The sequence below is a fragment of the Nesoenas mayeri genome (genome assembly GCF_963082525.1).
Source record: "Nesoenas mayeri genome assembly, chromosome: 23".
In the NCBI taxonomy this organism is placed as follows: domain Eukaryota; kingdom Metazoa; phylum Chordata; class Aves; order Columbiformes; family Columbidae; genus Nesoenas; species Nesoenas mayeri.
The window spans coordinates 745,804-760,521 of NC_137574.1; the positions used below are offsets into that span (position 1 = coordinate 745,804).

General features: G+C 56.3%; 1 protein-coding gene across 1 annotated transcript; it reads left to right on the forward strand.

The window, feature by feature from the left end:
- Positions 1-10,639: 10,639 nt before the first annotated feature.
- MLN (motilin) lies at positions 10,640-13,600 on the forward strand (the record flags this gene model as incomplete). Its single annotated transcript, XM_080358192.1, has 4 exons — positions 10,640-10,756; positions 11,523-11,645; positions 12,742-12,847; positions 13,593-13,600. The coding sequence occupies 4 exons, from the start codon at positions 10,640-10,642 to the stop codon at positions 13,598-13,600; spliced, it is 354 nt and encodes a 117-aa protein (XP_080214318.1).
- Positions 13,601-14,718: the final 1,118 nt, after the last annotated feature.

Sequence of the window (14,718 nt, forward strand, 5' to 3'; positions counted from 1 at the left end):
GGGCGGGGGCGGGGGGCCAGGGCGGGGGGATGAGCGCTGTCCCGGTCGCTGCCCCGCTGAGCTCCCTGAGCTGGGACGTGCTGAGAGTAAGTGGGTCACATAAACCTCGCGTGTCCTGGGACGAGGAATCCCCACCCGAGGGCCGTGGCTCTCGGACGTGTCTCACTGCACGTCCCGTGGAACCGCCGCTCATCCAATTCCTGGTCCAGGTCTTTTCTCATCTGAACACAAGCTCATGAGAAACTCAGGAGTTTCTTGTTGAGGACCCATGGCCTGCTCACAAAGCTTTCCCTGAGGCGTCTCCTGCCTCTCCTGCCTGCAGTCAGCTTCTGGATGCACGCAAGTTAGACACTTTTTGCAGAATTTGTTGAACATGAAAGGAGAGGCCAGAAAAGCTAATACACAAACAGATGGGTACAGACGTGCGTCTCGGTGCCGCTGTCCCTCTCAGCTTCCGTGGCAGAAATCAACCCTTTTCAGCTAAAAGATTTTGCTATGATGGTCCAGCTCCAAAAGACTGCCTTCCCCTACACCTAGACCTGGGCTTTGCCCCTGTCGGGAGCTGGACACGGAGCGGGTGAGCCCAGGTCGCCCCGTGGTGCTAACGGGGTCTGTCCCTTCCCGGGCTCCGCTTCCCCTGCGATTCGAGGCCGAGGTTGGTGTCGATACCCGCGGCGAGTGGATTTAGAGCTGCCGGCGGGTCAGGGGCAGCCGGAGCGATGGCCAAGGCCTCGCGTAAACCCGGCGTTAGGAAAACGACACCGGGGAGGAGAGCTGGTTCCTCCAGGACGTGTCCTGAATGCAACCTCGGTTCTGTCTCTGTCGCAGAAATGGAAAGTGATGGCTTTAATTTGGTGTCTCTTAGCAGGGGAACCTTACGGGCTGGCTCCCAGGGAGCTAGCAATTGTTTTCCGTGCTTACTCTACGACAAAGGCAGCGATGGCAAAATTCAGGCTTTGTTTAATGGGAGAGGAGAGGCTTGTTTTCTTTGTGTTCGTCCTTAAGAAAAAGAAGGGTTTTCTTCCTTCTCGCAGGTTTTTTTTCTGCTTTGCTAAGCTCTTTGAGATGAGATTGTCTCTTATTCATTGTTTGTCAGCACATGGCGTGACGGAGCCCTGAGCTGCTCTGGGCTTTCATGTCCTGTGTAAAGCAAGGAGGGATAATTATAATCAAATAACTGACTTGCACTGAGCCGATACGGTTGGTTCACCGGTTGTTTCACCGGTTGTTTCACCGGCTGCAGTGACAGGCAGAGCCAGCGGTGCCTGGGACGCGAGTTTCCTGGAGCAGTGGCAGCTGGGACCCTTTGCGGTGCCCGTTCCTGTGCAAGGCTCTTTGCTGCTGGGGCAAAGGCACCGCGCAGCTTCCCCAAGAGATGTGCGATAGAAATCAGCCGTGCAGCCAACAGCTGTGCTTCAAGTCTGGTGATGGACTAATGCACCGGACCTTAAACCTGAGTCACGAGCACCAGCGCTGAACACAAACTGCGCTTTTGTGCTTTGGGCTGGTTCTGTCCTGCACCCTCAGTGTCCCGTCTGGAGGGGCTCGTTCCCCCGCTGGGCAGGAGGACGGGGGGGAAGGTGCGGACCTTGCGGAGCTGCCCCAGGACGCCCCATTTCCCGTATGGGACTGCAGCCGCGCGGCTGCTGCGCTGAGCCGCTTACGCCGGGCTGGTGAGCTCCATCGCCAGGAACGGGGTTAAAGCAAGATAAAGCTGGAGCGTTACAGAGACCATATGGAGGGGAAGAAAACCCTTTATCCTGTAATTGGATTCGTTCCCGGCGGAGGTGAGGCTGAGCGGAGCTGACAGCTCGTGATGGGCGAGGCGCTGCCAGCCACCCTGTCCAAAGCAGGATGTGTGTGCACAAACTTGTAGATCAATCCATTAGAGTGGATCAAATAGATTTAAATGTGTGGCCAGGAGAAGGAGGACACAGATGTATTTACAATTTGGTTCGGTGGGCCGTTCCTCCCTCAGCGGGGATTAACTTGGCCACGCTGTGCCCTGGTTTGCAGGGTTGCACCCATCCAGGAGCAGGACCTGCTGGTGCAGAGGGAGGCTGTTGGTGCCATGCCCTCACTGCTGTCCCCACAGATAAGGGCGCTCAGCAGCCCTGTCCTGCCTTGCCTGCAGCCCACGAGGGGCTGTGCCGCGGGCGTTGGGCAGGAGGAACCGCAGCTCCTGTTCTGCGAGCGGGTTCCCTGTCACGGCTCCTTCTCCCGGCTCTGCCTGGCAGCAGAAGAGTAGAGCTTCACCTCCGCCAACCTCAGCCTGTGTGCACGGTGTTCACGAGCAGGCAGGGCCCTGTCACCTCCAGGCTTTTGCTCCTGCTGCCGATCCAGGTACCATCCCTGTGAGCACCGCAGTGTTTCCTCGGGGAGACAGAAAGTCGTCAGGACCTGTCATTTTCTTGCCAAGGAGCTGAGCAATCCGGCTCAGCTGTGAACCTGCACCGCTCCGTGTGGTGCTGTCAACACTTCTAACGAAGTGATAAACCGGGGCTGTAGCAGAGTAGGCAGGTTTGCAAGACAGTCTGAGCGGCCACGCAGCAGCGCGGGGAGAACAGCCAGCACGGCACCGGCACAGCCGGCATGTCCCCGCGGCACCGGCACAGCCAGCGTGTTCCGTGTCCCCGGCACAGCCAGCACGTCCCCATGACCCCAGCACAGCCAGCGTGTTCCGTGTCCCCGGCACAGCCAGCGCATCCCCATGGCCCTGGCACAGGCAGGGTGTCCCTGCAGCACCAGCACGTTTCCCTGCGCCTCCCGGCTGTGCGATGGAGCACACCAGCCCTGGCCAGGGCCGCTGTCTGCTCCCGAGATCCTGCCTCGCAGACCGCAGTCAGCCCTGGCCGGGTGCTGCTCTGGTTTCTGGGCTGTTTGAAGCCATCAGGAGGGGTTTGCTGGGATGCAGGATCCGGGTGCAGCTCCTCTGTCCAAGCTCTGCTTTGCCCCGCTCACGGCAGGTGCTTCACTGCAGGCTCAGAGAGGCTTTTGTTCAGTTCCCGAGGGATGCGAGAGGGTAGCACCAGCACCTTGGTTCTGCAGCGTCCAGCAGCAGCCGTGGCCCAGCTTTGAGAACGGCTGAGCAGCCAGAGAAGGGGCTTTAGGCAAATAGAAATAATCCAGCTCTTTTATTTTTAATTTGTAAACCTCATTTGAAGTTGAACCCTGTAATTCCTGGAAGCCTTAATTGTGGATGTTCGTAGCGCTCTGCAGCGATGCTTTAGACGTGCTGTTTCATTTTGTCATAACTGGGTCAATGTTTTTCCATTTGTAGCGCAGAGCCCTGGGTTTGCCGTGGGAGCCCGCAGACTGCCGCGACACTGGAAACTGGGTTATAATCTTTTGGGCAACGGTACAGAGGAAATGTGGGGTTTGCTCGCTGCTTGTCTGCCCTGGCAGGGCCTGGCTGGTGTTCCTGGCTCCGATGGGGACGGCGAGCAGCCAACCTGCCGTTCCAGCTCCCACAGGAGCCGCGTCCTGATGTGGTTTGGGTCTCTTGTTACATCCCGGCCGCACTCCAGCCAACTGGGAGCCCCATCCCCTCCTTTCTGCCCATTTTGATGCGCCCGTCCCTCTCGGTGACGGTTGGGTGTCCGCACTGCAACTCATTCTCGTCCTCTTCTTGCTGCCCTGCTCTAAAGCCTTCCAGGGATTTGCTCCAGACCAAACGTGTCTTTTCTCTCCCTCTGCCCTTCATCCTGTAATTGGATTCGTTTCTTCCATCCAGCCCCGGGCTTCTCCCCGTCCCTTTACATAACGGCACTGGCTCGGGGCTCAACCTGCAGCCGCTGACACCAGGTTTGCACCGATTCCCCTTGCACATCGAGCCCCACGTTGGCACAACAAGGCTTTTCTCTCGCAGTTCCTGCTCCCTTCCCCTTTGCTGCCTCGTTGTGCTCCTAAGGCTCTGCACAAACCCTGCGAGCGCGTGGTCCTGCAGCACGAGAGGCGGCAGATGCAGCAGCCCCACGCGGGTGAGCGAAGCAACGGTAGGATGGTCAAAAAACATTGATTGGTTTTTTTCCCCCAGTCTTTTCATTAACCTTTATTTTCCTGAGCTGCCGATCATCACTGCTTAGCTCTCTAAAGCCTTTGCGGTTGAGAGGCTTTCCCTGAGGTTGCTGCTCATCACCTGAGCAAAATATCCATGGATTAAACTGATGTTTTATCAAATTTGAGCCCGGTGCTGGGATCGGATTTGCCGGGACAGGCCCAGATGTGTCTGCAGATGTTTCTGCCCGAGGTTTCCCGTCGGTTGTCCAGCCGGGCAGGCCGTGCGGGTTCTCCCGTGGGCAACGCTCCCGGTGGCCGCGCAGACGGGCCACGTGCGCTGCCTCTGGTTCCCCTGGGGGCATCTCACCCTGGTTCTTGTTGCCTTGCAGAATGAATTGGTGCCTTGCAAGCCTGAAAGGAGATAAAGCAGCGGCAAACGCTTCTCCCCTGTTGCAGATAAACTACTATTAACTTCTGAGGTTTCTGGAATGAGACGGGTGACTCTCCATTGAAACCGCTGATAAATCCTGGGCATCCAGTGTAATCTAGTTCACTGTATCAGGGAATCTCGGGGGGCTGGCAGCACTGAGCACAGCGGTGCCGTTTCAGGCTTCAGTTCTGCCATGGGTAGATAGTCCCCATGGACACGACTGCGAAGGCAGGAGGTCGGGTCCTGGCTGCTCTCAGCCCAGCTCAGCAAACCAACCGCTCCCCGGAAACGGCATCTGCACCCCGCAAACGGCATCTGCACCCCGCAAACGGCATCTGCACCCCGCAAACGGCATCTACTCCCCCGAGCAAGCAGGGATACCGTACATCATCCTCCCGCCGCCCTGACAGGGCGAGCAGCCCTGCAACGCAGCCATTTAATGCACTTCTCGGTGCTTTAGCCTTTCGTCTTGCTGTGCTTAACCTGATATATTGTTGTTTGATACGGGAACAGTAGGGGGGGTAAAAGGAGGTAATAAGAAAACAGGAGGTCAGTGGGTGACTGGTGTGTGTAAAGGCTAAATTGCTCTTCCATCAAATCCAATAAATCTTCCCCGTGAGTGGGGCGGGGGCCCCTTGGCGGAGCCGCCGGGGGCTCTCCCTGCCAGGCCGGGCTCGGCAGCTCGGCTCGACCGTGGCCCCCGCGGCGCCTGAGAGCGAGCTCTGCCCTGCCCGGAGGTGTTCCCGAGCCTGCACGTGGAAACCCGCTGCTTTGGATTTGAAAACCAAAATGAGATGCATCCAGTCTTGTTTTCTCACCTCCTCTCCTTCCTCCCTTCGCTTGTTCCAGATCTGGGAGAGAATGGCAAAGGAGTGACCAAAAATGAAGAAAAGCAAAGCAAAGCAGCGTTAGTATCTTATTTATTTTTTCCTTGTTTGAGAGACTAGAAAGTTCTTATAAGTGCAGAAATCTGCTTTATTAAAAAAGGTGGGTTTTTGGTTGGTTTGTGGGTGGGTTGGTTTGGTTTTGGTTGTTAATGCCGATGGCAGATGATTGTTTTCGGTGGGATGCCTTGGCCGTGCCCGTCTCCTCCACCGCCAGTAGCACAGCTGAGTCTGCCCAGGCCACGGCCAGACACACGCGCGTCCCTCTTTCTTTTGTCCTTCCATGGAGAAACTGAGGCAGCACAGAGAATTTCCAGGTGTCCCCAGTTTAGGGGTGTCCAGGCCCTGTTTCCAGCGAGGTTCTGGCGTTTTGCGGCGCAGCAATCACTCGTCAGGATTTAATTGCCCGTGGGGAGGTCTTGCAGGTGCGCTGGGGACGCAGAGGAGCCCAGCGAGACGCTGAAGACGGGTCTGCGAAGACGCTGCTTCCCCGGGCGCTCCTGGAGACTCTGGTGCTGAAGAGCTGCAGAGAAGGCGTTTGCGGGTAAGCCCGAGGTCGGTGGGACCGCCCTCCCCTGCAGCACGACCCCTGTCCCGCGCCCACGGCCGCCCCAGCCGCTGCCACCCATGGCCGCGGCGCTGGGTCCATGTGGAAACGCCGCCAGACAAATTCTCCGTTAATCTGAGGGTTCATGATTTGCTGCTGGAACCAGGAGGGCGAACTGTTTTTGGGAGTCAGCAGGAGTTAAATCCTCGCTGTCGATTCTCACCCAGCCCGGCTGCACGGCCATGAATTACTGCGAATTACTGTGAATTACAGCACCCAGCGGCGGGAGAAATTCAAGTGGGCGCCAGGCGAGCGCAGGGGAAATCTGCGCCCTTAAAATATTTATGCCGCAAATTAACATGTGTTTTAAGCCTGTGATTCTTCAAATATTTATCTAGCGTTAATATTTCGAAAGCGGCATTAGAATTTGTCGCTGGTGCTTTATTCATGAGGAGCGCTGGGCAGGCGGCGGCGCCCGCTCCACCCGCAGCGCGGCCCGGCGCCGGGGGACGCTGTGGGGCTGGGAGAACGGGTGTCTGCTCCTGCCCCCCAACGGGGAGGGAGAATGGGCCTCTTACCCACGCCGGCCCCGCCGTGCGGCTCAGAAATGAGCAGAGCGAGTGCCGCAGTTTGACCTGAGCAAGAGTCATTTGCCCTGAGCGGGGTGAGATGGGTGTTCCCGTGAGCAATGGGACGCGGGGCTGGGGACGCGGTTTTTGCGCACGCGTGGCTGCTGTGGGAGCAGACGGGACGCGCGCGGAGCCGCGTCCTCCCTGCCGTCCCTCTGCGTTACCCTGCGGCTGAATTTCAGCTTCAGATTCGCGTTGGCGTCCATCTCCAGTTTTTTATGCAGCCCACTTGCCAAAGCAGCCGGAGCACAGAGCGGCTGGAGGGAACAGGACAGCACAGGGAGACAAATGCTCAGCGTCGCTGGCACGGGGAGCTCGTGTTCCCAGTTCCTTGACACTGCAACTGATACGCGGCTTAATGGACTTTGCTGCTGCCAGGTTCCTCTTCAAATTGCTCCCAATTATGGCAAGCGTTTAACTTTAGGTACTGGCAGAACTGCAAGCAGCTTCATTCTGTACATCATATTTTTATTGAGCTCCTAACCTCTCCTGCGATTTTGCTTCATAAAACAAGGAAAGTTTCGGGGTGCTGCAGGTTGCAAATGGTTGCAGGGATTGCAGCAGGACTGGGGTTTTGCGTTGTAATGCTGGAGATGAGATTACCAGCTGAGTTTTATTTTCATTTCCTCTCGTTTTGCACGGGCAATGGGACGTGCCGAAAGCCGCTTTATGGGCGAACCCGCAGCCAAGAGCCGCCTGTTGCTGCGCCTGCTCCGGTGCCACCGCTGCAGAAGTTGTGGGGTCGGGTCCCTTATTTCCAACTCTGGTTTCCTCTCCGTTTTGAACACTCTGGCGTAATTAAGAGGTGAACCTGGCAGGCAGCACGCAGCTAATACAGAGATGATTAATTTTCATCTTCCCTTTTTATTTTAAAGGTTGTCCTTTCCAACGCAGAAAGTTTCATCGCAGATGGATGGGAAACCTGTCAGCCAGCCACATTTTTGAGGTAGAAGAGGACGAGGCACGGGAAAGTTTAGTGCTTTGAAAAAGTGACCTTTCTTGGTAATTAATTTGTCACTTCCCAACGCCATCTGCTGACTCGTCAGCTGCATCCATCATAACCATGGAAAAAATACTGGAAAAGTCAATTAAAATGAGAACCAGTGTCAAATGGGCTTTGCGCAAATTCTTCAGTAAATGGAGGGGGAAATAAGCCCGGAGGTGGCACGGAGCGGCGCAGTGCGTGTGTACCCAGCGTATCGACGGCTGCGCCGCAGCTGGGGCAGAAAAGGCATTTCCCGGGCTGGGCGAGGGCTCGTGTCCCCTCGTCTGCAGCAAATGCCACCAGTGCTGGGTTCGTAACCAGCCGGGCAGGCACGCCGCGCGCCCGCTCTGCCACCCGTCAGACACTTGATGCAGGAGCGTTTCATTGCCTCCCCAGCTCATTTTTTCCTCTTTCATCTCGCCAGGTTGCGCTCGGGTTTCCTGGAGCGTTGGCACCCGCTGTGAGAGGCACCGGGGTGTTTCTGACCCCAAACCCCCCGGCCCCTGCGTCTGAGGGTCTCGAGAGGCCCAGGGTGAGATTCTGCACAAGTCCCTTGCTCTGCACCGTGTTTGTGTCCATGCAGAGGTTTGTGTGTGTCCAGGACCACAAGATGCTCAGGATGGTAAAAGGGGCCACATGGAGACTCAGAATGGAGAGAGAAATCCCCTGCAGTGCTTTGATATCACCCCACTTGTCTGCTGCGTTTATAAAGCTTTTTGGTGATAGATTTAGCATGTATAGTCTTCTTTATTATTTTAATATTTCGCCCTAGATCCTGCCGGGGAATTTATTAGCTTAAATCTGTGCTTTTTGCAATGCTGGTGGGTCAAACTTCATCCTGTATTATGCTTATTTTGTGGCAACATAGTTGGTATTGTGAATTGTCCACGTTACTGTAGAAATAGAATTAAGCCACAGGCACCACGTTACTGCTGGTATACTCACCTCATAAAAGCTTTATCCCGAGGGCTCACGATCTACAAAGACAAGTCGAGAGAGAGGAACTTCTCTATCTTACAGACGGGGAAACGGAGGCAGCGAGAGATGTGCTTTAGGGAGCCTGCCCAGCGGTGGGACCGCGGGGAACAGCTGCCCGGGGAGCGGGGATCTTCCTGATCTTCCTGGAGATGAGAACCTCCTAAAGACCCGTTGCAGATAAGATGTTCCCGGTCCGCAGGCTCGTTTCCACGCGCGCCAGGCAGCCGTGGGCCGGCGATGCCGCGGTGCGCGCCCGCGCAGGCCTGCGGCCGTGCCCTGCCGGATATAAAGGTGCGAGATCCAGCAGGAGCACCCGGGCTGGACAGGAGCAAGAAAGGGCCTGAGCTGCCGCGTCCAGGGCTGCGCTCACCAGGTACGCGTGGGGTCTCGCTGCCGCTCGCGGGCTGGGCGGGGGCGCCGGGCGCTCCGGTGGGTGCTGGTAGCACCAGCACCTGTTGGCAGAGCAGAGAGAGCTCTGACCAGAGACAGGAGACAAAACCGGTGCTTAAACCAGGGAAAAGGGGCTTTCTGCTCAGAGCCGGTCATCGAGCACTGATTGCAGCTGCTGCCTCCCTGCTCGTCCTGCGCAGACACTGACACGGGCATAGGGACCCCCGGCTGCCCATGGGATCTGCTCCCAATGGACCGAAAATGAGTCGCGGGCGGTTCCTGTGGACACTAAGGGGCTGATTTTGCTTTGGAGGGCAGCAGGGCAGACGGGCTCGCTCTCCTGTCACTGTGCTCACCCCGGTGCCAGCTGGATGTTCACCCCTGCTGCCCCCACATTGCCATTTCGCCCCATTTCGCAGGCGTGGGCAGCGCTGGGCGGTGCTGCACCCAGCACCTTGTGCTGATGCTGAGCTCGGGATCCTCCTGCTTTCTGCTCTCTCTTTGTAGCCGGGAAGCAAATTCACTAACAACAAAGTACCGTCTGCCCGGAGAGGCACCGAGCTGGAGATCTCAGGTCTGAAAGACATGTCCTGCTTACAAAATGAGGAAGGGACATTCAGAATTGACATTTCTTGACTGGAGTAATGTGTGGGAGTGTTTCTCTGGGGGAAGAGGGAGAGAATCAATTCACAAAGGGAGAGTCAATAAGAGATGAAGGAGGTGGCTGGGTTTCCTCCTTTGTATACAGCAGTGCTTTATTGTGGAGGTAGAAAGAATAAATGAAAAGGCACACAAGTTTGATGCTGCTGAGATGAATAACACGGTGTTATCAGCACACGTGCCCATCAACGTGCCGGAGCGATCCCGGCCGGGATTGCAGCAGACGGGGTGGGCAGGGGGAGAAGGGGCAGCAGAGGGACCGGAATGACAAGGGCTGCGGGAAGGGAATATTTATTAACTCCACCCGCCCTCCGTTCAATACCGCTGATATTTATGGGAAATCTAATTTAGGGGTCAAACTTGACCTAACAATGTCTTTTCAATAACGTCCAAACTAAGAGGTTTCTGAAACTAATTAAGGATCAGGCTCCAATCAGGTAGAGTTGTTAAGCTGTGGGACCAGACTTCATTAAATTTGTCCAGAGAGAATATTTTAATATTTAAAGAGAACATTTAATGTTTACGTAAGTCCTCCGCTGACGTGGAGTCACTGTTCAATCACTTCAGAAGGCAGTTTTTAAAGCCCTTTATATCAGGGCTTTGCGGAGCCAGGCTGGCAGATGCCCTTCCCGCTCTCTCAGACCCAGTGAGCCTCATTAAAAGCTTCAGTCCGCCAAGGCAGCTTTTCAGGGGTGAGGAATGTGAACCCGAAATTTAACAGAACAGCTGTGTTTAGGTTTTGCTCCTAGGGCACCGCTCTGTGTCCCAGCGGGACCAGGGGAGCATCCTGCTTGGGGCGTGCAGGGCTCTGGACCCGCACAGCTGGAGGGCCGGACCCGCACAGCTGGAGGGCCGGACCCGCGGGGCACAGCGGGGCTCAGAACGGCAGCGCTGGGCCCGCAGGCTCTGCAGACCCCGCTCCAGAACAGATCTGCTTACAGACAAAGGTTCGAGAGGAGAGTTGTCAGTCAAGACACTTCTGTTCTCAGCTCAGGAGCAGCTGGAAGAGTAAATATCCCTCTAGTTAGCTGGTGGATAATGGGATTGCGGCTGATCAAGCGCCAAAGAGATTTCTTGTCAAAGGGCTCCCTCCACCATCACCCCCGTGTCTTCTTCCCTGTGCCATTCAGACTCACGATGGTTTCAAGGAAGGCGGTGGCCGGGTTGCTCGTGCTGTACGTGGTGTCCATGCTGGCTGAGCAGACCGATGGCTTCGTGCCCTTTTTCACCCAGAGCGACTTCAGGAAAATGCAGGTAACGCCGGGGAGCCCTGGAGGGCGCAGGAAAGGGGCTTCTCCTCCGCCCCCCGGCTCTCGCGCCGTCTCGCTGTCCTGCCCTCGCTCCAGCCCCCACCAGGGACATTGCGATACTGACAGTCCCTCACTCATCCCGAAGTCGAGGGCTATGGGGATGGCAGAGACAAATTTTTAAGAAGTGAGACTAGGAAGGAAGAGCCTGAGCTCCTTTACAAGGGGACTCGGAGACCTGTGGGGATTGCCGTCTGCAGACACTGGGGCTCGTTTTTCTTTCCTCCGTGCTAGCGGCTGTAATTTTTATAGAGGAGCTGCAGCCTCCCATCACCACTCTGATGGGTCTTTTTGTTGTAACAAATAATTAACCATCCTCTAGATGGTTGTCACCTCTGGGATGTGCAGAGAACATTTTTTTCTTTTGATGTGAAACGAATAGTGTTGAAAGGTGCCAGGCAGGCAGCTCTGAGCCTGCATCTTCTCAGATGCAGCCGGGCGAGCCTCCCCCACACAACACAGCCATTGATACGGGGAGAAAAATCTTGTTTCCAACAGCTGTCCGCTTTCGGATAGTGATTGCTTTCTGTGCGGAGCACAGTCATCCTTCAGCCTCCTGGAGGAAGATGATGGGGACCCACGCACGGTCCCCAGATCGATCGTTGACACATGGCAGCCCTTGTAGCTCTGTACCTGCTGTCGGGGCTGGGGGTTTGGTACGTGCGTGGTGCCGCATGCCAGCATCACTGCCGCCTTTGCTCTGTGCTCCGAAGCTGCAGGAGAAGGAGAGGAACAAAGCGGGGCAGAAGAAGTCCCTGCCGGCGCCGCAGCGGCGGGAAGAGGACGGCTTCTCCGCGCGAGATGCTGCGGACGTCAGCGAGGCCGACAGCATCCAGGTACGCGGAGCCGCGCGACTCGAGGAGCCGGGGGACAGGAACCACCTGCAAGGCAGGAACTTGCAGCTCCGCTTCAGCTCTGGGTTTAAATTGTCGCTTTTCCGCCAGCTCCAGATTAGCTGCTCAGTGTCACCTCCAATCTCACAGTCCCCTGCACCAGCAAGACCTTTCTTATAAACCTGGGCCCATGCACCACACCCCCACAAAGTCTGGATACCGAGCAGAAAATTGCCAGTTAGAGGGATGTGGGTGCCCGTCCGAGCCCCGAAGGCTCGCTCACCTGGCCAGTCTGACAGGGCCGCTTCCCCAGCGGAACAGAGGGAGCTCTTTGCCCTGCCCACGCAGCCACTCCTGTGCCAGCACGGCCGGTCCCGCCAGCACAACGGGGTGCAGGTCCACCCCGAAGCGGGGAGACTGAGCGGGACAGGCAGCCGGCCTAGCTAGGCTGGAATTTGGCCAAGACACACGTTAATGTGCAAGCACTCTGGCAGGTGTGGTGCACCACCAATCGATAATAGGATTTAAACAGCACGGATTCGCAGTTCAAAGCATTAAATAACCGGCACGTTGCAGTGTCTAACGCCCCCCCGCCACAACCACCAGCCCTCCTGGGCCTCCAGCCGTGACTGGAACCACTTTGATTTCCTGGGGGTGGACGTGAGCCGCAGCTGGGCCCCGGCCGCCCGCGGGACGGCGTCTCACCGCAGCCTTTCCCGAGGCAGGGGCTCTGCCAGCGCCCGTGGAGCCGGTAGCTCCCGGGGTCGAGGTGGGAGATAGTGGGGGATTATACGGTTCAGAAATGATTTTCTTCTTCACAGTCTCTGTTGCCAGGAGGTACTTTTATCTGTGTGTCTGAGTCAGCCCAGAGATGATCCAATGCGCGAAAACTTTGGCGCTCTCAACAGCACAAGATTGCAGTGACTTCAAAATGTTGCTTCTCCCCACACAAGGATCATCCTCTTCCCTTCACACCAGCGCCAGGCTCCGCCGACCTGCGCGGCGGGGGCACAGCACCCCAACCCGCCTCCCTCAGCACCCCAACCCGCCTCCCTCCGCTCCCCGCGCTTTTCCTGCTCACTTGTCTCTCCCTCCCCAGCTCGCGGTCCCGGTGCTGGGGATGTGGCTCACCCCACGGCAGCTGGAAAACCACCGAGGTGTCCTGGAGAAACTGCTGGTGGAGCTGTCACAGGACACCCCAGACGGTACTGCCAGGAGGCTCAGTTCTGCCTTTCCCTCCTCTCACCAGCTCGTCATCGCGGGGATATTTATATTCCTCAAAGGGCTTTGGTGTCATGTCTGCTCACTTTGCAGAGTGCTCAGATACCCCGGCAGCTCTCGTGTTCGTGGGTGGGTTGTTCGCTCTCTGGGGTGCTGTCTGCGCCCCGGAGCCGTACGGGCCGTTGGCAGCATCGCAGCACTGCCCAGCAGCTCCCTGCTCCTCTCCCAAAACTCCGTGTCCTTCAGGGCACCATTTCCAACAGAGCTTGTAACACCAGCTGCACCTGCATCCGACCCGAGCAGACCTGAACACCGTGCTCCCTGCACGGGCGCTTAACACTAATGCTTAATTACAGCCAGCATTGGCTGCAGTTGGAGGTACTGAGCGCTGACAAAGCCAGCCCTGGGCTTTGCTCTTGGTGTATGGGAATTGCAAAGGGAAATATCCAGGGGCAGCGCATGATCCAGCCGCTCCCGCAGGCTCGGGGCGCTGGATGGGTCTCACCCATGCTATCTATGGACCTTTGTCTTGTCTGGGCTGAATGGCCCCAAACAAGAGGGTCCCCTCTGTCCCCGTGGGTGTTGTTGTTCTGTTCTGCCTGTGCTGAATTCACTTTGCCTTCAAGCTTTTGAGTTGGGGAGCTGTGGAGGAGGAACAATATATAAAGCCTAGGAAAGACTGAATGACAAATTTAAGGACACTTGTTCTTTCCTCTCTTTTCTTTTTAGCTGACTGATCGCTGCAGAATCAGAAGAGAAAGCTTGCTAAAGCTAGAATACTCCACTTATGTGAACGAAATCTGTAAAAGAGATTAGCCACAAAATCTGAGGTGAGATAATAGAATGCGCAGCGTAATGAAGGATTTGTGTCGTCTTTTCTGCATGCCTCTCAGCAGATGGCAAGCGGCGAGTGCAGGAAGGAGGAGAGGGCGGGTTTCCAGCTCCAGAGAACATCGCTGTCCTTCTGAGCAGGGCGAAGCATCTCGCAAAGCCCAAGTAATTAATCTTTGTGGGCCTGACGAGTTCTAGCCCTCCTTTTTGGCACTGCGGGAAACCGAGGCAAATATTTACAGGGTTTCCCAGGCAAACTTGTGACACGAGCGCAGGGTGAGGAGTGTTGGGGGGACCCAGGTGTCCCCCAGGCCCTGCTGTGGAGGGGAGGACACCCCGTCCCACGCCAGGGCACAAAGCAGGACCCCCTCTGCAGTTCCCGCGGGTGCTGCTGACCCCCCGGCCCACCCGGGCGGTATCAGCATCGATAACGTTGTGATGGACATCCCACTCATAGCCGGGATGTGGATCGAGACACAGCTCCAGCCTTATTGCTGCCTCTCCTGCAAACCCAGAGGTGAAATTGTAATTCCGCTCGAACATATTGCTCTCCCTCCACATACCTTGGGCTTATTTTAGAGCTGCTCCTCTATACTGGCAGCAGGAAATCCAACATATGTAAAGTAAGGACGGATGAGATCAATGGTATGTGTGTGAATATGTCCAATTTCAATCCAATTTTAGCCTCCCAACCTAACACAAATTCTGCTCTCACTGTGGCTCATTTAAATGTGTTTGTGCTGGAACAACACTCCTCGGTGTGCTCTCTGCTGCGAGCCATCCCCGAGGAGGAGAGAAACCTCCCCATGTATAATGCAACACCCAGTGGATTCCAGCTTTTTTAGCGTTTGATTCAATGGTGCGCTCCGAGGCTGTGCGCCGAGCAGCTCAGTGCAACTCAAAATGTGCAGGGATTACTGCTGAGGCAGGTTGGAGCTCTGAAATCGCTATAAACGAGTCTGAGTGGTTGGAAGAGAGAAAATAATACATTCCATTAGGCTGAAAGTGGAAGGAATTGTGTGTA